This window comes from Bacillus rossius, chromosome 1 (genome assembly GCF_032445375.1).
Source record: "Bacillus rossius redtenbacheri isolate Brsri chromosome 1, Brsri_v3, whole genome shotgun sequence".
Taxonomy (NCBI): Eukaryota; Metazoa; Arthropoda; class Insecta; order Phasmatodea; family Bacillidae; genus Bacillus; species Bacillus rossius.
In genome coordinates, this window is record NC_086330.1 from 373,839,762 (window position 1) to 373,864,430 (window position 24,669).

At 43.6% G+C, this 24,669-nt stretch overlaps 1 protein-coding gene and 1 non-coding gene across 2 annotated transcripts in view; both read left to right on the plus strand.

Annotated features, from left to right (window-relative positions):
* Nucleotides 1-24,669, plus strand: part of LOC134528499 (mucin-2) — a 105,001-nt gene that overhangs the window by 75,635 nt on the left and 4,697 nt on the right. Inside the window, exon 8 of the mRNA XM_063362167.1 lies at nt 65-322. Within this exon, the coding sequence (XP_063218237.1) occupies nt 65-322 (258 nt within the window). The remainder of the gene's footprint in view (nt 1-64; nt 323-24,669) is intronic.
* Trnak-cuu (transfer RNA lysine (anticodon CUU)) lies at nt 10,439-10,511 on the plus strand. The gene has a single exon. It is a non-coding gene; the product is annotated as a tRNA-Lys (tRNA).

The window sequence follows — 24,669 nt, forward strand, 5'->3', positions numbered from 1 at the left end:
GTAAGTCGACAAAAGTACAGCACGGGAAGGGCTTCCGGCAGCGCTGACACTGCGACTGTGGCAGGTGGACGAGAGGCGACCTCTGCCGGCGCCCTCCTACCAGGTGACGGAGCGGCAGGCGTCGACACCGCGCGCCACCCCGGGGCCGGCGCCGGGTGAGAGCGCTGCGCCGCCCCCTGCTGCCACCAAGGCCTCCGCCGCCGCCGCCGAGAGCCGCGCGCTGGAGCAGCGGCGCGGACAGTCCAAGAACGTGGCCGGCCCTCCGGTGTACTACCCGCCCGGGGTCGAGATGTTCGCGCGCAAGGACCAGTCTATGCAGATGGTGAGTGCTCCCATCGACACACATTGTTAGAGACGAGACATGCAACCAGCTTACTAGATGATCGAGCAGAGAAAGGAACACGTTTGCAGAACACCTGTCCCCGAAATTCGCACCAGTAACAGAATGATCAGTATCCACAGCATGATAAACCTTAATTGTAAACAGTTTCATGTGTTGCTGTACATTTTTAAGGTATGTACCGACAACCTACCAGATAAAGGTCCTATTTTAACAATCTATACGAGTGGTGGCTACTGCAGTGTGGTTCTTAAGGTCACACTATTGCGTAGATTAAGGAATTTTAAAAGATGGTATGCTGTGACTAGTCAATTGTTTTTTCCCGACAATAGCATGACTCAAAATATCACACCAGTATCCAAAGCCGGTGGATTTTGAGTGGTTATTTCTTATGATGCCAGGAAGACCATTTGTCCACAATCTCAGCTCCGGTTCTTGGACCCTGTCTGCGTACAAGCCAAATTAAAAGGCATTAGACTTAGTCTGCAGACAGTCGTAAATAGGCAAAAATGCCTGTAAAAGAAGAAATTATCGGGGAAGAGAATGGGTATCGACAACTCACCAAAACAGGGTGTTGATCCTGAAATCAGAAGGTGTCTCGCTGAGGTGCCCATGAAATTCGACGCGAAATTAGCATGGTAGATGCGGAAGCCTTAATTTACAAAAAAAAAAAAATTATTAACTCTAACTCTGACTGACAGTTTACAAAAAGGTAACAAAAAAAACCGAGATTTGGGAAAACATCCCTTGACGAGGCGACTACATCTTAGTTTAAGTAGTGAAGTCGAATCTAGCTGAGGGCTGGTCGTGAATGATGCAGTCAGTCGGAAGTCGCGCCAAGAAGTTCCTGTTATGACACCTGTGTCACTTAATAAAATTCGGCGCTTCACTTTGGAAGAAGGAGAGGATACTTCGGCTATGGATTGAAAGGTTCCAAAGATGTCTGAGGGAGGAGTCGAGAAATACAGGCTTCGAGTTCTCGATGCTGCAGATGGCACCTGATCGCAGCACTATCTACTGTGGAGTAGCAGAAACAGAGGCGAGGTAGACTTGTACATCTCGAACGAGACTACTTCTACTATTGGAGGAGACTGGTAGAGTGCTCTGGTGGCTCGGAAGAGAACGACAGGAGAACGTTTGTTGCGTGGGTCGCTAGAAGGCAGGTGTGTTGAGAAAAAACTCGAACACCCAGGGAAGTAGTTAACTCCACCACTAGAGGTCAGAGGCAGTACATTCGAACACCAATGTCCATTCCTTGAGACAGGTCGTCGCTAGCTGGGGTTAAGCTCCGGTCAATGATCTGGGTGGTGATTCGTGGAATAGAGGAAGGGGGGCGGGGTGCTGGCTTGTGAGAAATTGTTTACCCATAGCGCCTATACATACTCGAGAGCCCTGGAACATTAGAATGGGGCACGACCCTAAGTGCTCCTCAGGCGAGCTCTGAGAAATGGGCTGCCCTGAGAATCTGCAGGCAAAAACGGCCTTGGTCATGAAAGCAGGGGTGAATTTCAATCGCCGGTCGTGCATTGAGGTGGGTAAAAGGTGAGGCAGGATGCTATCCTCGCAAAAAATCGGCAAAGTCTCAGATACTGTGCTGAGAACGACTCGAGGAACTAGCCAAACAAAATTTAAGTGGGAGGTTACAGTGAGCAGAACAAGTTTAAATGCAAACTATAAAATTACTGTTAAGATGATAATTTAAAATTCAAATTAATAAATTGTGCCCAAAATCACTATTGGCGGAACATGACAGATGAGGTTTAATCTCCCATGGACTTAACTGTACAGTTAAAGGTGTGGAGATAAATGGCAATAGTGCCGACATGATCTTTAATGACGAATGCGGCGCATTTTCAAATAGTGCCACCAAAAAAGTTCAATTTTCGGCACCATTCAAGATGAAAGGTTCAGCATCACATTGGATCTAAAAGAAAAAAAAGAGAAGCAAAAATTAAGATGTTGCTTTATTGCATGGGACCTCAGGCAGATGATATGGTAAAATCGTTTTGACGCCTAACCGCCTTGCCAAAGTGATGAGGTGGTAGGTTGGGCACTGGCTAGCAAGTCGCGTGGAGACCCTATGTCCTCAGGGGTGCATCGCCACGTGACTGCAAAGCTGTACATAGACACAGACCAAAATACCCCAGGGTGTAAGCCTCCAAGACGCTATGCTACTGAAGACACAATTAAAGGGGAGCCTGGGTAAAATATAGATTTATTGTGCAGCACACTTATACGGATGCTACTTGAAGTCGTGGCCTGTACCGGTCCTCAAGCACAGGCTTGTTGCTAGGGTACTGTGGGCTGCTTTTCAGGGTCTTACTGAACTGATGCTGTGCTGAGACGGCCCGCGCCCTTGCTACGCAAAGTTTTGTGTCCCGTTAAGTTGACTGTTAGTCCTAGCCGAAGCTAATAATCTGAAACCTGCCAGTGCCTCTAAAAATTTGTAGTGGTGCGGTCTGTCCATTGAAGTGAATGTATTCCCGCTGAGATTTTTTTCTGTCGACATAGGATCAGAGTGGTGTAGGTTTTGTACTTCGAAATGGTGCTTCTATCGTTTGGAGCAAGCTCGGAGGATTCCCTGGCCGTGAGAAGAGTTGAACGCAGTGAGCGACGACACAGCTCCGGTACTAGCCTTGAAAGCTAGTAGAGGTTAGATGCCAAACCACAGGCTTTCCGGGTTGACTGAGGGGTCCCAGAGATGTGGTAGACGTGGTTAAGTGCCTTGTAATACCTTTGGGATGGGCATTCTTTGAGTCAACCATCGGTTGGCCTAATTAGTTAAGGGGGAAGTTTTTGGCAGTGATGTTGGGATGGGTTGCTTCAGCCTCTCATTGTAGCTCCTCTCCAAACTCTTTCAAGTTGCTATGGAATGGCATATCCATTTCCCTGCGGTTCTTGAGAGCTCGTGTCTGTGGAGGGTCAGCCTATAAGGGAGCTCGTACTACATCACATCTGGCATGTTAAACAACAGGTGCAGGTTGTAGCTCGCTAAAACTTGTCAAACTGCAAGGCTGTGGCTCAAGAGGATCTGCAAGCCTTTGGGGTGAATGTGTGGGAGGGGAGGTGGAGGGTGAACTGGCCTTTGGGCCGACATTTTGCCAACGTCAGAAGACCAAAATCTTGGTCTTCTCACTTACAGATGCACACCACTTGAGTTAGGCTTACCTCCAGTTGAGTTGCTTTTTGGATGAAAGTTACAGGGTACCTTATATATGATTATGCCACAACTTAAGCCCACATGGATAAATGAGGATACCATTACACAATTTAAGAGCAAATATATAACATTCAAAGCCATAAAAATAAGGTTACATGAAAAAAAATGTTGTTACAAAATATATCCTACAGGATGGAAGCAACATGAAAAGTTATGGCCGGGTCCAGCGCAGTTCGGGAGAACCAAGATCGTATATTACTGCCACATACAAAAGTATGATTTACAGAAATAGATGGCAACTGGTAGAAGTACACGAATAATGAAGTAACGAGGAAACTGTTGAGACATAATGGATTTTTCCATGGTCCGATCAGGAGAAAAATAACAAGGAAAGGAATGTTGGGGATACCTGCCTAACAGGAGTAAGACTGAGTAATTAAAGTTTAACCAAAGATAATCCATTTCATGGATTTCCAGAAGACAGCGAGGCAGACAAAGCATCAAGAAGAAGCAGAAGTGATCTCATGAAACAAGTCATAACTCGCTATGGGTGAACTGATCTACAAACAGATTTATAGAGAAGAAACTGTTAAGTAGGACAGAGTGACTGCAGTGATTTTGCAGCCAAACGCCAGAAAACTGCAGTTTGACTACTAGTGCCTCGATTATAAAGAACAATAATGAGATATTAAAATCCCTTAGCATGGGCCAATTGTTGTGTGTATAACTAAGTCATGTTTATATGGTGCTTCAATAATACATGCGTCTATTATCAATATAAGTTTATTTATATTTACAACCATTATCAGCATCATTTCTTTACATACGAATCTTTACAATTTGGGTATAACCTATATATATATATATATATATATATATATATATATATATATCTTTATATGCTGTGCATTTACTAAGTACGAATGTTGTACATATTTGATTTACTTTTACGGCACAAGGTAATAGTAACTGCTCTTTAATGTCTTCCTTTACAACAAGCATAAGCAAAACTATGTCCGCCTATGTGTAGAACCAATGCTATATGCATATTGCCTTATGATTTTACGTAACATGTTGCGGAAACGTTCCTAACGTACATAGGGATTGGTTACAGTGTTCTCGTAAATATGTAAGCGTATATTTTACCTACACCGGCTATGCGCTAACGTCTGAGTAATAACGAAATAGCAAGCTAAATTAAATAGTGCTGGCGCACAACACGCAGTTGTAGAGAGCCGAACTAACAATATAAATTGCATACAAATAATGGCGGGCCCAACACTCAGCGATCGCCGTCACTATTACCAGCATTTACTTTGCAAAATGTTATGCCGCGGATTTACGGTTTCAAGATCTACGTAACACGAATCTAGGTTCATGACGGTCAGAACGTATTCGGGCAGCATGACGACGCTGAGTGTAGACGTAACTCGTTAGCGCTAACCGGCGGACTGTCCCCTTAGACCTACTGGGCAGACAGCAACTATAGCGAGCTGAGAGCCCGCTTAAATACTCTAAAAAGAACTAAAATCACAGATGTCGCTAGTGTTGAATCTAGAGGGAAAAGAGGGGAAGGATGAGAGGCGGCAGAGGGGGAACAAGACACCTAGAGTGGGAGTAGGGGAAATGAAAGGAGGTGGCGCTGCATCGCGACTGACGGCGACTGAGCGCAGCTACTGCTGCAATCTCCCCTCCCTTAAGACCGCGCCTATCTGATAGTCCGCCTTAGTAATTTCAACTTGCAGTAAAATCATCCTCTTCATACCTATCATCATATACGGGTAGGTCCACTCATGGACACAACTATAACACTGTTACGTCAATGTACTCATACATAGTGCGTAGACAATAAAAAGTAACAAGCACAAGGAACGCTTCTTGCAGCAGGGCTCTGGCTGGTGGCAGACAGTCCTGCGTGTCCCGCTCTTGAGGCCTCAAAGAGCCGGACACTGCAATGGGCCGCTGATGGTTATGCAGCCATCCTATACGAAGTAGCGCCAGGATATGCGCCCGGTCGTCCTCTGGGAGCCTAATCACGTAGCTCGTCCTCGGCGAGCTCGCAGAGCTGAGGCGTAGACTCCTTAGGCGGTCTCGATCAGACAGGGGTCGGGGAGGGGAAGCGACGAGAAGAGCCTCGCTAGGACGTCTCCTTGCGAGGTCGGCATGGGGCCGTCGATGCAGATGCAATCAGCAGATGCAGCGGGGGGGGGGGGGTAGAGGGAAGGAAGGAGAGGCGCGCCCAGCTGTAAAAAGAATGGAAGCGACAAACACCGAACACACATAAAACACGAACACTCCTACAGTGGGGACAATCAACAAATAAATAAATTATAAATCTCACACCTTATAGCCTGTAATATGTTGATATATATATATATATATAAACTAGTTACAAAGAGTCTTAACTCACAAAAGGTTTTACTTGACTAACATGGCACTTTTTATATTTATTTTTAAATTTACAAGAGCGTAGCAATAGTGTGTTGGTGCCAAGTATCCTATCGACCACAAAGGGTCCATCGTACAATGGTAATAATTTCGAACTAACTTGGGCAGCTAAGTTGGGTAAGCGATATGAGCGACATAAAACAAGCTCACCAACCTTATAATTAGCCACTGTTCTGTTTTTGTTATAGACCTCGGCTACTGTACTGCGTGCCCGTTTCAGATTACATTCAACAGAATTTAAAATTTTATCAAGCTGTTGGGCTGTGAGACTGGAGTCAATGGCAGGCAGGCCCCACTGATTTAGTAAAGGATGAATTAAATCTCGACCCAAAAATGGAAGACAAGGGGGGAAGCCAGTGGAAGAGTGATGGGCGGAATTTAAACCAACATTAATAAAGGCGATATCAGCGTCCCACATGGTCTGATCATCCCTGTAAAATGATATGAGGATGCTCTTTAAGACTTTATTTACTCGCTCCACCATATTCCCTTGGGGAAAATATGGTGAGCTAAACACGGGTTTTACCGACCACTCAAAAAGCGCATTTTTGTATATTATAGACTGAAAGTATGGAGCATTATCAGAGACTATGATATTTGGAGGTCCAAATATTTTAAAAACCTGCTCAGACAGAACCTTAACTATTGTTTCGGCTTTCATATTTCTCATTGGAGACAAAATTACAAATTTTGTAAATATATCCATAATGACCAACAAACATATGTTACCCTTTTTTGATCGTGTTAGGGGTCCATAAATGTCAATATGTATGGTATGCCAAGGGGCAACTGGCGGGTCTGCCGCATACAAGCCCACATTAGCATTACGTGGTGGTTTTGATACTTGACAATCTATGCAAGAACGTACGAATTTACGGACGTCATCGCGTAAATCCGGCCAAAATAGATATTTACAAATACGTTGATATGTTTTCTCAATGCCCAAATGACAACCTATGACCGACGAGTGAAAGTATGTAAGAACCATGGGACGTAAAACGCTAGGCACAACTGCTCATCGTAATTTACCATTTATTCCTGTATAGTACAGTATACCTTGCTCTACAATGTACGGAATTGGTTTCTTTAACTTCAACTCTTTTACAATTTCACAACACGATAGGTCTTGTTGTTGACATTGTTTTATATTAAAATAGGATTCTGGAATAAATTTGAAGGCCAGTGCGTGTTCTGTTTGTAATTGATTGTCAATGTCGGTCTGTTCAAACTCATCCGGGTTGTACATGCGGGAGAGTGAGTCAGCTATCAAATTTTCCTTACCGGGCACGTGATGTATAACAAATCTAAAACGTGAAAGACGTAAAATCCACCTACCTAATTTTCCCAGCTGGTGTGGATGATTAAATAACCAGCTCAATGCTTGGTTATCTGTGTACAGATCAAATTCACGTGAATCTAAATAGCTCTCAAATTTTTCTACGGCAAACAAACAGGCAAGGGCCTCCTTTTCGTATACACCCAGTCGGCGTTCGGATTCAGATAGGCAACGACTAGCATACGCTATAGGGCGGATTGTCTTTCCTTCTTTGTGTCCGAGTACGGCGCCCAGGGCCAAACTAGACGCATCAACCTGTACAGCAAATCTGTCTTCAAAATTAGGAAGAATAAGAATTGGGGGTGTGGTCATTGCTCTCTTTAAGTTTTGAAAAGCCTTTTCCTGATCTGGCCCCCAATTAAAAACTACATCCTTTTTACGAAGTACGTTCAGGGGGGCGCATTTTGTAGCAAACTCTTCAATAAAACGTGAATAATATCCTATCATGCCCAGAAATCGCTGTACCCCTTTTAGATTAATAGGTCGAGGAAATTGAACAACTGCAGCTATTTTTTCTGGATCAATTGTAAGTCGCCCCTGGGAAAGTTGGTAACCTAAGAATTTTACTGAGTTTTTACAAAATTCAAATTTTTCCGGATTAACTGTTAAGTGGGCTTTTCTTAAGCGTTCCAAAACCTCTTTAACATGACTTATGTGTTCTTGCAAGGATTGACTATAAATAATAATATCGTCTATGTAATTAAATACGTATTTATACTTTGCCATCACCCGGGGTCTTGAACTCGATACCCGGGGTGAGCCTAGTAGTTGCTGGTGTCTCTGTTGAGGTGTTTGTTCTCCGGGAGGGCGCCAGGCTAGTCTTAAGCGTCTAGCCGTTGTTGTGGTGGGTCGTCGGCCCCAGCGTGCACTACTAAGCTCCTAGGCTATATGGTGGCTGAACACAATGAACACACGCACGTTTTTAAACGGATGGGAAACGCGGGGAACGGCACGTCCGTCCTAGTTGATGACCCGTTGTCGACTGCCGTTGACCGCGGCCGGCCTAGGAAGGGGGGCGGCAGCGTCAGCCTGCATAGGCTAGGCTAGGGGTGCGGTATCACAGCGGGGTAAGGTACTGGCGGGGTGGAGACCGGGCTTCACTGTCACAGGCGGTACGACGTCAAACGCCCCCCCTGGAGAAGCCCGGTCTTTCCCTGCGAACGGTACCCCGCAGCATGGTTGCACCCCTAGCATTGGCAGCAGGTCCAGGCTGGAGGCACTTGGAGTGGCAGCAGCTGGTAGGGCCCGCGCTCTGCTCACAGGTCATCCCGCTGTGTGAACACGGGGGCTTCTTCAGCATACCGGGCGCCCCGGATTGTTCCCAGGTGATAGTCTGCGAGGTATCTCGGTGGCCGTCTGACCCGTTGGGGCCGTCCGGTCAGGTTGTCATGTTGGCGGAGGTCATTGAGGCCATTATCATCCAGGTGACACGGGTGCTGGGATGGCCGGCGGGGCTGTTCGTTAGCCTCGTCGTTCGGCTCAATCACATGGACAGTGAAGTGGGCATCCTCCAGGGATGCCAGGTGGCCCCAGGCACCCCGGGTCAGTGACACAGGTGCATCGGGTTCAGTCTCGTACGGTTCGGTCACGACCGGTGGTGTACTTGGTGCCTCGTCTGCATCGAATGTCGTTTCATCCGCCGAGACATCAGTGATAATTACTCGTGGTAATTGTTTGCGTCTGAACCGTCGGCGTGAGACTTGCCCACCGTTCTGGTCCTCGTCCCCCTCACCCTCAGGGGTGGTCGGATCGTCCAGTTCTCTCCTGGGTGCTGGGTGTTCTGGTGGAGTCAGTGTTACAGGCGATTCTGGGAGCCTGTCTCCCGGGAGTTTGGCAAGGCGCAGGTCATCACGATGAATCTTCTTCACCCGCCGTCCACCTAGGCGCACGAGGTATGTGGTCTGGCCCAGGTGTCTCTGTACTGTGTAGGGGCCTCCCCAGCGGGGGGCCAATCCTGCGCAGTAATTACGTGGTGTGGCCGACAGGGGATGGACACGCACAAACACTTGGTCTCCTGCTTGTACGGTGGGTGGCATGTGGTTCGTCGTTGGTGTTATTTCCATCGCGTAGACTTTTTGCCGTTGGCGTGCTTCTTCGTGTGTGGCTGTGCGGCGGCGGTCTCGCTCTTCCGGTCCTTCTGTCGGGTGTGGTACTCCATGCGTGGCCCATTCACCGGGCAGGGGTAGATTGTGTCCCTGAACCATCTCGGCGGGTGTTCTACCAGTTGCCGCATTCACCCGACGGCGCGTGCAGAACAGGGCATCTGAAATGTGCCTGTCCCACTGCGCATGGTCTGAGCTGAGGCGTATGCGCATCTGTGCCTTCAGCTCCTGGTTGCGGCGTTCGGTGGGGTTTGCCCGCGGGTGGTATGCAGGTGTGGTGTGGTGCTGTATTTGGTGGTCGTCGCACCAGATCCTCCACTGTCGGCCCAAGAACTGGCTGCCATTGTCGGAGAGGGCTGACTGCGGGTAGCCCCAGCGCGGCAAGAACTCTTGTGCCAGGATCTTGGTGATGGTGGCGGCTCGCACATTTCGACAGGGATAGGCCTCCGTCCACCGGGTGAACAGGTCAGTTACTACAAGCAAGAACCTGTTCCCCCTCGGTGTTCGTGGATATGGGCCCATCACATCCAGTGCTATTGTCTGGAAGGCTGTGGTGGGTTCCCGTGGCCGCTGCTGCTCCTCCCCATCTCGCCGTCTTGCCTTCCGTGATTGACAGACTTGACATTCGCGCACGTACTCGCGTATATCGCTAGCGACTCCGGGCCAGTGGTAATATTGGCAAACAGCCCGCTTCGTCTGATCGGTGCCGGGATGGCCGGCTAGGTCGTGGTCATGGTAGAACCGTAGTACAGCTTCCCGGGCTTCAGGTGGTACGTACATCTTCCAGTCCACTTGGTGTCCAGGTGTACGGCACCACACTGTCCCGTCTCGTACACACCAGGTGTCATGTTCCCCCATCGTCGCCTGTTGGCGCCGTCGATTGGCCTCTGGTGACGTCCCTTGGGCTTCCAAAACTCGGCGGTGGACGTCGGCTGCTGTACTCGGTGGTACGTTGTCTTCCTGGGCATCGGCTGTAATCCGCGTGCATGTTGCATCTGGTTGGGCTTGCCTGTTTTGGTGGCTGGGTGGCAGCATATACTCCCAGTCTTCATGCCCGGCTAGCTCAGTCGGTAGAGCATGAGACTCTTAATCTCAGGGTCGTGGGTTCGAGCCCCACGTTGGGCGCCAAATGCCATCACCCGGGGTCTTGAACTCGATACCCGGGGTGAGCCTAGTAGTTGCTGGTGTCTCTGTTGAGGTGTTTGTTCTCCGGGAGGGCGCCAGGCTAGTCTTAAGCGTCTAGCCGTTGTGGTGGGTCGTCGGCCCCAGCGTGCACTACTAAGCTCCTAGGCTATATGGTGGCTGAACACAATGAACACACGCACGTTTTTAAACGGATGGGAAACGCGGGGAACGGCACGTCCGTCCTAGTTGATGACCCGTTGTCGACTGCCGTTGACCGCGGCCGGCCTAGGAAGGGGGGCGGCAGCGTCAGCCTGCATAGGCTAGGCTAGGGGTGCGGTATCACAGCGGGGTAAGGTACTGGCGGGGTGGAAACCGGGCTTCACTGTCACAGGCGGTACGACGTCAACTTAAGGTCGGACAAAATATGATCTAAAATTCGGCACATGGCCTGGCTACCAAAGGTGACTCCCATCGGGATCCTGTTAAACTCATAATGGCCGAATGGCGTGGAAAAGGCAGTGAATTTACGACAATCTGGATGTAATAAACATTGATGAAAACTGTTATTCAAATCTATAACAGAAAAATATTTTGCCTTTCCTAAATGTTGCAGAGCGGACTCCACAGTGGGCAGGGGATACACGTCCTGATAAGCTATTTTTTTTATTCAAAGGAATATAATTATGAGCTAGTCGCCAGCTTACGCCGTCTTTCTTACGAACAAGAAAGGTAGGCGTACTAAAGTCCGAAGTCGAGGGCGCTATAACTCCTGCAGCTAACAGTTTATCCACAATCTGTCGCATTGCTTGCAATTTAGGCGGAGATGCCTGATAAGGTTTACTATACACTGGCGTTTCGTCACGTAAATAGAATTTATAGGGAAGAATATCACATTTACCAATTTTCTTAGTTATGGTGTCTGCAAATTGTGACTTTAAAGATCGTAAGGTTTGTTCACGCGTAGACTCATTCACATCGCTACCAGCTACGACAATGTTACTACATACGTCGTAACGTAAGGGAATCTTAACGTTAGGAGCAAAGTCAAACCGTAATTCGTGGTTACCCAAATCTACAACACTACGTGACTGACCTAAGAAATCTAAACCAATAATAAACTCAGGGGAAATTCCCGCCACTATGGCAAACTTCCACGACCATGAGAAATGTTTGATTTTAAAGTGCAGTATTACAGATTGTTCAGATGGAACACAACTCCCATTTGCCACACACAGCTTTATAGATTCACTAACAAATGATGAGGCAGAAAATAATTTAGGAAATTTGAGCTGAAGGCTCTTTACAAAATGCTCACTCATTATAGATCGTGTGGCTCCAGTATCCACCAGTGCCGGATAGAACCTATCTTTTATCTGTATGGGCATGAAATGTAGAAAATTTCTGTAAGAGGATTTCACCAAAAAACGACGGTAACGCCCTCTTTTACGTCCCGTCACTTGTAGTTTTCCGGGCAATTCGCACGATAGTGACCCTTTCCCTGGCGTCTAAAACACTTACGCTCTTGCGCCTCAACACGCGGCCCTTTACACTTAAATGCTATGTGGCCAAATTTACTACAATTAGCGCATCGTAGGTGAGTATTTTGCGTGTCGCCCTGTAGTTGCTGGGCAGTGCGGGCGATGTGAAGCGGCCGCGACGGTGTCTGTTCACCCGGATCACTTACACAAGGCGGAGTTACCTTGTGAGGCCCCTGTTGGGTGGTCATATGATACATACGTGGACGAGATGTTTTAGTGCCTGTAATCTTTTGGCTTTGCGCACCTTGAAATTGCAGTTGATTATATTTATAATTACTGCTTGACTGCTGCGGAAGAACCGCAGGCTGCTTATATCCTGCTGTAAGTGTATCTGGAACGAGCCGCGTATTCTCGGACATATGCCAGTGTAACCCTGTGCCGTGTAAACCTGTCTGTTTACTAAAAGTTGCTTCATACTTTGACACCGCAGCTAATCGAGCGTCCACATCCGTAGCCCAACTACGTAAATCATCCACGTCTTTGGGTGGTGACAGCATGCTAGCCATGCTAATGACGTGGGGTGCCACATTCCCTAACATTAAAGAAATTAATTCGTTGTCACCAGTGTCCAATTCTAATACCGATGCGTATGATAGAACACTATCAACGAATTGGGACACGCTCTCATCGGGTCGTTGTAATCGCAGAACGTAACTACGTTTACATGAATCCAACACATGGGGTGGGCATACAGCACGTATAACAGAGGTCTTAAAGGCCTGGTATTCCACGCCTTGAATAATTGCCTCTGTCAATCTATTGACATACACCCCTGCGCATTTAGTTAGAAGCCCCTTCATAAGGGAGGCGGAAGGGACTAATTTAAGTTTACTCAGGCGATCAGCCTCTAAAAAAAATTTTAATACTACCCCAGGGTCGGAGCTATCAAGGGTTGGTAGTGCCTTAAGCACTGAAAAATAAAGTTTTTGGGAGAATGAGTCTGGAGGTACACTTACATTAGCGGCTGCCTGCCCGCCCACTGCTCCAGCTCCGTCGCCCTCACTGGGTTCAGCCACAGACTCACGCAAATGACGCACCAGACGTGCGCGTAAGACTGCGACGGTATCACTGGAATCTGTAGGTAGGTTGTTTTCTTCACAATATTGGACGAGGTCGGCTCGGTGCAGTTGGTAGACCCAACCGACCCCGACCGAAGACGCAGTCGAAGCCATGGAAACAAACATACAAAAAACAACAATTTAGCTGCCGCTTAAGCAGAGTTGCGCAGAACTTGCAGCCAAACGCCAGAAAACTGCAGTTTGACTACTAGTGCCTCGATTATAAAGAACAATAATGAGATATTAAAATCCCTTAGCATGGGCCAATTGTTGTGTGTATAACTAAGTCATGTTTATATGGTGCTTCAATAATACATGCGTCTATTATCAATATAAGTTTATTTATATTTACAACCATTATCAGCATCATTTCTTTACATACGAATCTTTACAATTTGGGTATAACCTATATATATATATATATATATATATATCTCTTTATATGCTGTGCATTTACTAAGTACGAATGTTGTACATATTTGATTTACTTTTACGGCACAAGGTAATAGTAACTGCTCTTTAATGTCTTCCTTTACAACAAGCATAAGCCAAACTATGTCCGCCTATGTGTAGAACCAATGCTATATGCATATTGCCTTATGATTTTACGTAACATGTTGCGGAAACGTTCCTAACGTACATAGGGATTGGTTACAGTGTTCTCGTAAATATGTAAGCGTATATTTTACCTACACCGGCTATGCGCTAACGTCTGAGTAATAACGAAATAGCAAGCTAAATTAAATAGTGCTGGCGCACAACACGCAGTTGTAGAGAGCCGAACTAACAATATAAATTGCATACAAATAATGGCGGGCCCAACACTCAGCGATCGCCGTCACTATTACCAGCATTTACTTTGCAAAATGTTATGCCGCGGATTTACGGTTTCAAGAAGTAGATGTATTTGGTTCATCCTGGCGCACCGGTGGGTGGTGGGGGATCGGGGATCCGATCCAGCCACCTTAACGCTTCGCTTCATCAGCCATGTTGGATTATGTCACTTCCTACGACCATACACACACGAAAAAGTGTCCCGTTATGTTCATCAGCCATGTACGCACGAAAAAGTGTCCCATTACGTTCATCAGCCATGCACGCACGAAAAAGTATCTTGTTACGTTCATCACCCATGTTGGATTACGTCACTTCCGCCGGCCATACACGCACGAAAAAGTGTCCCGTTATGTTCATCAGCCATGTACGCACGAAAAAATGTCCCGTTACGTAACGAACGAACGGAGGAGGACGGACAGACCAGCTCGCCAGGACGTCTCGCTCTGAAAAGTATTAGGCGGTAATAAACAGCCAGGAGGTAACGAATATAAGCCTACTTCTACACGTGTTATGAACGCCGGATACATACGGCCAGGCAACCATGTGTTTTGGCGCGCTCTACTTCCACGACGCGCAACGGCACCGGCAAGTTTTTATTACTACCTCCTCTCAAGTTCTGATCTCCTAATACTTCACAGCAGAGAAGCGCTGTTGGTCGGAGCCTGTAGGTACTTCCTTCGCACACCTAACCTAACCTAACCTAAACTAACCTCACCTAACCTAATCCATATGCTAATCTATGCTAACCTAACCTAACCTAACCTAACCTAACCTAAACTAAACTAAACTAACCTCACCTAACCTAATCCATATGCTAATCTATGCTAACCTAGCCTAACCTAACCTAACCTAACCTAAACTAACCTAACCTAACCTAATCCATATGCTAATCTATGCTATGCTAACCTAACCTAACCTAAACTAAACTAAAATAAACTAAACTAAACTAAACCTAACCTAACCTAACCTAACCTAACCTAACCTAACCTAATCCATATGCTAATCTATGCTAACCTAACCTAACCTAACCTAACCTAATCCATATGCTAATCTATGCTAACATAACCTAAACTAAACTAAACTAACCTAACCTAATCCATATGCTAATCTATGCTAACCTAACCTAAACTAAACTAAACTAAACTAAACTAAACCTAACCTAACCTAACCTAACCTAACCTAACCTAACCTAACCTAACCTACCCAAACCTAACCTAACCTAACCTAACCTAATCCATATGCTAATCTATGCTAACCTAACCTAACCTAACCTAATCCATATGCTAATCTATGCTAACCTAACCTAACCTAACCTAATCCATATGCTAATCTATGCTAACCTAACCTAATACATGCCAATCTATGCTAATCCATGTCAATCTATGCCAATCCGTATGCCAATCTATGCTAATTCGTATACCAATCTATGCTAACCTGTATGCCAATCTATGCTAATCCGTATGCCAATCTATGCTAATTTATATGTTAATCAATGCTAATCCATTTGCCATTTTGTATTTCTAGTAATTTCCACCAACTTCGAATCGTGACGTCACCGTTGCACTTTTCGTCACGGCCGCCATCTTGGATTCGAATTTTTTTTTCGAACTTCAACTTTTCGAAATTTGATGTAAACATCAGCCGCCATCTTTTGCCTTCCTTAATACATACCTAAGACGTCACATTTGAAATTAAAATTATTATACAGCCACCATCTTTAATTCCAGCACAGACTACCAGATGGCGCTAAATTCAAAAATTAGTTGCCATAGGCGAAGCCATCTTGGTCCTCAAGTTGGTTGGTAGATGTCGCTAGTATCGCGCGCCAAATTCAAAAATTAGTTGCCAGAGGCGCCGCCATCTTTAATTCTTAAAGTTACTGCCGGAGCGCGCCACCGTCGCCATCTTTAATTCTTAAATTTACTGCCGGATGTCGCCAAGTCGGTAGCCTGTATTCACCAAGTTCTCTGTTGCCGCCATCTTTAATTCATAAAGTCGCTACCAGATGGCGCCACTGTCGGCCATCTTTAGTTCAAGGCATTGTCGCCGGATGATGACAAGTTTGAATTTAAAAAACCTACAAGTGTTATGCAATGTGTAACCAGTCGAGACAAGTCGAGATAAGTTTGGAACATGAAGCCATATTCTAAACTACGTTTAATATATATATGTATGCATTTATATGTTTAGGTTTGATGATAGAGTAATGCAAGGGAATGGCTTTTCATTTATATTTGCGACAAACAAACCATCCATTCGATTACATTATTCCAAGTAACCATATTGGATGATGACATCACCGTTGCAATTTCCGTTACGGCCGACATCTTTAAATATATTATCCGAGTTTAATGAAAAATTTTTTTTAAATTTATAAAAAAAAAAAAACTTTTACGACACTGAGCTCGGAGTCCTCGGTTCGAATCTGGTGAGGGCAAAAAAAATGGCGACCGATCCTTCCCTCGTGGTGGCTGCAGGCAGACTGACTCCCACCATTTTTTTTTCAAAGTATATATAATGTCATCTAGTATGATGCCATGTCCGCCATCTTGTCTTCGATGCTGGAAGCCATCATCATTGTATCGTCAGCGAGAGTACGCTGGCGCCATGTTAGTTTAGTTCTTATCCACTAGAGTGCAGTAATCATTTATTACTGTGACACCAGACATCTTGAAATTTGGCCGCCATCTAGAAAAACCGTAATTATTTAGTTAGGAATTCAGGAAAAAATCCAAAATTCATCAAAATAATCACTCATTAACTTACATATTGATTCGATCCGCTCCAGTCCTTGGTTCGATACTATATCGATGCAATAAAGTTTAATTTTATGAAAAAAAAAATAATAATTTCAAGAAACCATGTTCAACATTCTTAAAGAGAAATAAATCCTCTACTACCATCATCCTATCAGACATCAAGACCAACATCTTTGGAATATTCGTAATAATTAACTTAGAAATTCAGGAAAAAGTTAAAAATTCATTAAATAAATTTGCAAACAATATACTGATTAATTAGGTCGACTAAGGTCCTTGGCACGATCCTGGACGAAGCTAAAATATAATTTAATTTAAATACCAGAAAAGTGTAAGGTTCGAGAAATAAAACACCACAAAGTCTTTTACAAACATAATATTTATTACACAATTTCTATCCTACTACAGGATTACTTGCGAAAGCCAGCAATCTTATAAACATTTAGCCCTGCATAGACGTGCAACGACTACTTCTTAGCTCCAACAGCTCCAAATGCTCCAACAGCTCCAACAGCTCCAAATGATCCAACTGCCTTTTCTTTCAACAGCTCCAATGATATTGGGCTACAATGGTACGAGTCTAAGAGGCGACGAGTTTAAAAGGATCTAGCTGGTTCCGAGTTAAACATGACTGTGAGACTGCATGACTAAAAGACCGCATTGCTACGAAACTACATGTCTATGAAGCTACATGGATACAAGTCTACTCGGCTCCAACACGCAATCTACACACAGTACACACAGGAAACTGAACGTACACACAGTACACACAGGAAACGGAACGTACACACAGTACACACAGGAAACGGAACGTACACAAAGTACACACAGGAAACAAAACGTACACACAGTACACTCAGGAAACGGAACGTACACAAAGTACACACAGGAAACAGAACGTACACACAGTACACACAGGAAACTGAACGTACACACAGTACAAACAGGAAACGGAACGTACACACAGTACACACAGGAAATGGAACGTATACACAGTACACACAGGAAACGGAACGTACACACAGTACACACAGGAAACGGAACGTACACACAGTACACACAGGAATCGGAACGTACACACAGTACACATAGGAAACGGAACGTACACAAAGTACACACAGGAAACGGAACATACACAAAGTACACACAGGAAACAAAACGTACACACAGTACACACAGGAAACGGAACGTACACAAAGTACACACAGGAAACAGAACGTACACACAGTACACACAGGAAACTGAACGTACACACAGTACAAACAGGAAACGGAACGTACACACAGTACACACAGGAAATGGAACGTATACACAGTACACTCAGGAAACGGAACGTACACACAGTAGACACAGGAAACGGAACTTACACACAGTACACACAGGAATCGGAACGTACACACAGTACACATAGGAAACGGAACGTACACACAGTACACACAGGAAACGGAACGTACATACATTATACACAGGAAACGGAACGTACACACAGTACACACAGGAAACGGAACGTACACACAGTACACACAGGAAACGGAACGTACACACAGTACACACAGGAAACGGAATGATCATACATACAGTAGCGGAAACACACAGGCTTAGTTGGAAATCGGAATACAAGAAATAAAAATATTAAATTTTTACTTTCAATATTTAATTACTTCTCAACATTACCCAAATACAAGTAAAAGAAGCCATTATTGTATGTAGCCAGCTCTCCTCAGTTCTTTGATTATGAAGGATATTTCTTTGATGCACGAATAGTTTCCTGCACAAAGCGAGCCATGTAGAAGTCTTAGCCGGTCAACCAATATGTTTGGATCTATCCATGACGTGTAATCAATCTCTTCTACCACCATCTTACTTGCTTGTTTATTATAAATTCTTTTATAATCACAATCGTCCCAGTGATCATAATAAGCATTATCAGATTTATTTATTATAACACGACGTTTCCATCGTTTCGGTCTCAGGACATCGCCACATTCTTCGATCTTGTCAGCTCTAGGTGCTTCATCACAGTCTATGCCTTTGTCAACAGCATCAGAGTCACTGTAACAATCACTGTAGAAGACATCCTCTTCACCCAGATTACCGTATGAATTCGCTATCGATGATGTCGAAGTGTCTTCATCGTCTTCATGCTTCCTTTCTAGGAGTCCATCATTTTTACAAAGAATGGAGGATCTACTGAATATAGGCTTGAATGTATTCTCACTTTTCACGGTGTTGATACTTACATTAGTTTCAGTCTTCCCGAAGCCATTAGCATCCTTCAATTTATGTTCTTCCTCACGATCGGGTGAGCTAATACCATCACGCTCAGGACAAGGAAAATTATTGTCGTAATGCAGATCACTCTTCTTTAGTCTAGTGGATTCATCGGTGTCCTCTATGCCGTAAGTAGTCTTGACTTTACATGTTCTACCATGTCTTTTTAAGCTGTCAATTCGTGTTAACAACCTGCTACAACGATTACAGCTTAACATGTTGCGTAGTGGGTTTCTAGCACAATCATTCTTCTCATGACGTCTAGCATTCCTTCTCATGACAAAATCCTTGCCACAGTATCTACAGTGGCTTCCTTCCGATTCAGCTGCAGATAACAAACCATGATCCATGGTAGCTTCTGTGACTAATGTTAGATACAAACTGTCAGTTTTCTCCAATTGGAACCATTTCTTAAATAGAATTTTTTAAATATTTCATCAGCGAGAGTTAAGTTATCTAATGCAAAGCAAATTGATGCAAGTAGTTCTGGCTGTCATCAAAAGATGTCGCCACGTGTTGCTTGCAGGTAAATAATATCTATTTCATTAATGCGGGATGCGGAATGCTCACTATCGATCGCAAAGGAAGGTTAGTTTCGCTAGACTCCAAGGAGAAGGAAGTTCGACCTTCCTGTTAGTGCTTCTTAGATTTCTCATAGATTATTATTATTCGACTGAGAAATGATTTTTTTAAATATCCACCTGATAAAAATATTACAAGTGATGATTCAGTGGCAGAAGTTCACTAATTAAATGCAACCTTGAATAAAAATTACATGCCTCATTAAGTAAAAAAATCCTTCATGCAGAGATCAATTCCTCATCAGTAACCAGAAGCACTCGGAGAAAACCATCAGATGTCTAGTCAGAAATAATCAAAAGCACCCCGAGAAAACCATCAAAATATTGTCAAGTATAATCAGGAGCACACGGAGAAAACCACAATAATATTGTCAAGAATAATCGGAAGCACACGGAGAAAACTATCAAAATATTGACAATAATAATCAGGAGCACACGAAGAAAACCACCATAATATTGACAAGAACGAACAGGAGCACCCGGAGAAAACTACCATAATATTGACAAGAATAATAAGGAGCACACGGAGAAATCCACCATAATATTGTCAAGAATAAACGGGAGCACACTGAGAAAACCACCATAATATTGACAAGGATAATCGGAAGCACACGGAGAAAACCGCCACAAGTTTTGTTTGATATCATAAAATTTCAACAAAAAAAATATTAAAAAATTAAAAATATAAACGAATAAAATTCAAAATCTGATTCTGCTAGCTTGTGAACTTCTCTTTGATGTGCAAAGTTAGAGTTCTAGTACAAGCCAGAATCAGATTTTGAATTTTATTCGTTTATATTTTTAATTTTTTAATATTTTTTTTGTTGAAATTTTATGATATCAAACAAAACTTGTGGCGGTTTTCTCCGTGTGCTTCCGATTATCCTTGTCAATATTATGGTGGTTTTCTCAGTGTGCTCCCGTTTATTCTTGACAATATTATGGTGGATTTCTCCGTGTGCTCCTTATTATTCTTGTCAATATTATGGTAGTTTTCTCCGGGTGCTCCTGTTCGTTCTTGTCAATATTATGGTGGTTTTCTTCGTGTGCTCCTGATTATTATTGTCAATATTTTGATAGTTTTCTCCGTGTGCTTCCGATTATTCTTGACAATATTATTGTGGTTTTCTCCGTGTGCTCCTGATTATACTTGACAATATTTTGATGGTTTTCTCGGGGTGATTTGATTATTCCTGACTAGACATCTGATGGTTTTCTCCGAGTGCTTCTGGTTACTGATGAGGAATTGATCTCTGCATGAAGGATTTTTTTACTTAATGAGGCATGTAATTTTTATTCAAGGTTGCATTTAATTAGTGAACTTCTGCCACTGAATCATCACTTGTAATATTTTTATCAGGTGGATATTTAAAAAAATCATTTCTCAGTCGAATAATAATAATCTATGAGAAATCTAAGAAGCACTAACAGGAAGGTCGAACTTCCTTCTCCTTGGAGTCTAGCGAAACTAACCTTCCTTTGCGATCGATAGTGAGCATTCCGCATCCCGCATTAATGAAATAGATATTATTTACCTGCAAGCAACACGTGGCGACATCTTTTGATGACAGCCAGAACTACTTGCATCAATTTGCTTTGCATTAGATAACTTAACTCTCGCTGATGAAATATTTAAAAAATTCTATTTAAGAAATGGTTCCAATTGGAGAAAACTGACAGTTTGTATCTAACATTAGTCACAGAAGCTACCATGGATCATGGTTTGTTATCTGCAGCTGAATCGGAAGGAAGCCACTGTAGATACTGTGGCAAGGATTTTGTCATGAGAAGGAATGCTAGACGTCATGAGAAGAATGATTGTGCTAGAAACCCACTACGCAACATGTTAAGCTGTAATCGTTGTAGCAGGTTGTTAACACGAATTGACAGCTTAAAAAGACATGGTAGAACATGTAAAGTCAAGACTACTTACGGCATAGAGGACACCGATGAATCCACTAGACTAAAGAAGAGTGATCTGCATTACGACAATAATTTTCCTTGTCCTGAGCGTGATGGTATTAGCTCACCCGATCGTGAGGAAGAACATAAATTGAAGGATGCTAATGGCTTCGGGAAGACTGAAACTAATGTAAGTATCAACACCGTGAAAAGTGAGAATACATTCAAGCCTATATTCAGTAGATCCTCCATTCTTTGTAAAAATGATGGACTCCTAGAAAGGAAGCATGAAGAGGATGTCTTCTACAGTGATTGTTACAGTGACTCTGATGCTGTTGACAAAGGCATAGACTGTGATGAAGCACCTAGAGCTGACAAGATCGAAGAATGTGGCGATGTCCTGAGACCGAAACGATGGAAACGTCGTGTTATAATAAATAAATCTGATAATGCTTATTATGATCACTGGGACGATTGTGATTATAAAAGAATTTATAATAAACAAGCAAGTAAGATGGTGGTAGAAGAGATTGATTACACGTCATGGATAGATCCAAACATATTGGTTGACCGGCTAAGACTTCTACATGGCTCGCTTTGTGCAGGAAACTATTCGTGCATCAAAGAAATATCCTTCATAATCAAAGAACTGAGGAGAGCTGGCTACATACAATAATGGCTTCTTTTACTTGTATTTGGGTAATGTTGAGAAGTAATTAAATATTGAAAGTAAAAATTTAATATTTTTATTTCTTGTATTCCGATTTCCAACTAAGCCTGTGTGTTTCCGCTACTGTATGTATGATCATTCCGTTTCCTGTGTGTACTGTGTGTACGTTCCGTTTCCTGTGTGTACTGTGTGTACGTTCCGTTTCCTGTGTGTACTGTGTGTACGTTCCGTTTCCTGTGTATAATGTATGTACGTTCCGTTTCCTGTGTGTACTGTGTGTACGTTCCGTTTCCTATGTGTACTGTGTGTACGTTCCGATTCCTGTGTGTACTGTGTGTACGTTCCGTTTCCTGTGTGTACTGTGTGTACGTTCCGTTTCCTGTGTGTACTGTGTATACGTTCCATTTCCTGTGTGTACTGTGTGTACGTTCCGTTTCCTGTTTGTACTGTGTGTACGTTCAGTTTCCTGTGTGTACTGTGTGTACGTTTTGTTTCCTGTGTGTACTTTGTGTATGTTCCGTTTCCTGTGTGTACTTTGTGTACGTTCCGTTTCCTATGTGTACTGTGTGTACGTTCCGATTCCTGTGTGTACTGTGTGTACGTTCCGTTTCCTGTGTGTACTGTGTGTACGTTCCGTTTCCTGTGTGTACTGTGTATACGTTCCATTTCCTGTGTGTACTGTGTGTACGTTCCGTTTCCTGTTTGTACTGTGTGTACGTTCAGTTTCCTGTGTGTACTGTGTGTACGTTCTGTTTCCTGTGTGTACTTTGTGTACGTTCCGTTTCCTGTGTGTACTGTGTGTACGTTCCGTTTCCTGTGTGTACTGTGTGTACGTTCAGTTTCCTGTGTGTACTGTGTGTAGATTGCGTGTTGGAGCCGAGTAGACTTGTATCCATGTAGCTTCATAGACATGTAGTTTCGTAGCAATGCGGTCTTTTAGTCATGCAGTCTCACAGTCATGTTTAACTCGGAACCAGCTAGATCCTTTTAAACTCGTCGCCTCTTAGACTCGTACCATTGTAGCCCAATATCATTGGAGCTGTTGAAAGAAAAGGCAGTTGGATCATTTGGAGCTGTTGGAGCTGTTGGAGCATTTGGAGCTGTTGGAGCTAAGAAGTAGTCGTTGCACGTCTATGCAGGGCTAAATGTTTATAAGATTGCTGGCTTTCGCAAGTAATCCTGTAGTAGGATAGAAATTGTGTAATAAATATTATGTTTGTAAAAGACTTTGTGGTGTTTTATTTCTCGAACCTTACACTTTTCTGGTATTTAAATTAAATTATATTTTAGCTTCGTCCAGGATCGTGCCAAGGACCTTAGTCGACCTAATTAATCAATATATTGTTTGCAAATTTATTTAATGCATTTTTAACTTTTTCCTGAATTTCTAAGTTAATTATTACGAATATTCCAAAGATGTTGGTCTTGATGTCTGATAGGATGATGGTAGTAGAGGATTTATTTCTCTTTAAGAATGTTGAACATGGTTTCTTGAAATTATTATTTTTTTTTTCTCATAAAATTAAACTTTATTGCATCGATATAGTATCGAACCAAGGACTGGAGCGGATCGAATCAATATGTAAGTTAATGAGTGATTATTTTGATGAATTTTGGATTTTTTCCTGAATTCCTAACTAAATAATTACGGTTTTTCTAGATGGCGGCCAAATTTCAAGATGTCTGGTGTCACAGTAATAAATGATTACTGCACTCTAGTGGATAAGAACTAAACTAACATGGCGCCAGCGTACTCTCGCTGACGATACAATGATGATGGCTTCCAGCATCGAAGACAAGATGGCGGACATGGCATCATACTAGATGACATTATATATACTTTGAAAAAAAAATGGTGGGAGTCAGTCTGCCTGCAGCCACCACGAGGGAAGGATCGGTCGCCATTTTTTTTGCCCTCACCAGATTCGAACCGAGGACTCCGAGCTCAGTGTCGTAAAAGTTTTTTTTTTTTATAAATTTAAAAAAAATTTTTCATTAAACTCGGATAATATATTTAAAGATGTCGGCCGTAACGGAAATTGCAACGGTGATGTCATCATCCAATATGGTTACTTGGAATAATGTAATCGGATGGATGGTTTGTTTGTCGCAAATATAAATGAAAAGCCATTCCCTTGCATTACTCTATCATCAAACCTAAACATATAAATGCATACATATATATATTAAACGTAGTTTAGAATATGGCTTCATGTTCCAAACTTATCTCGACTTGTCTCGACTGGTTACACATTGCATAACACTTGTAGGTTTTTTAAATTCAAACTTGTCATCATCCGGCGACAATGCCTTGAACTAAAGATGGCCGACAGTGGCGCCATCTGGTAGCGACTTTATGAATTAAAGATGGCGGCAACAGAGAACTTGGTGAATACAGGCTACCGACTTGGCGACATCCGGCAGTAAATTTAAGAATTAAAGATGGCGACGGTGGCGCGCTCCGGCAGTAACTTTAAGAATTAAAGATGGCGGCGCCTCTGGCAACTAATTTTTGAATTTGGCGCGCGATACTAGCGACATC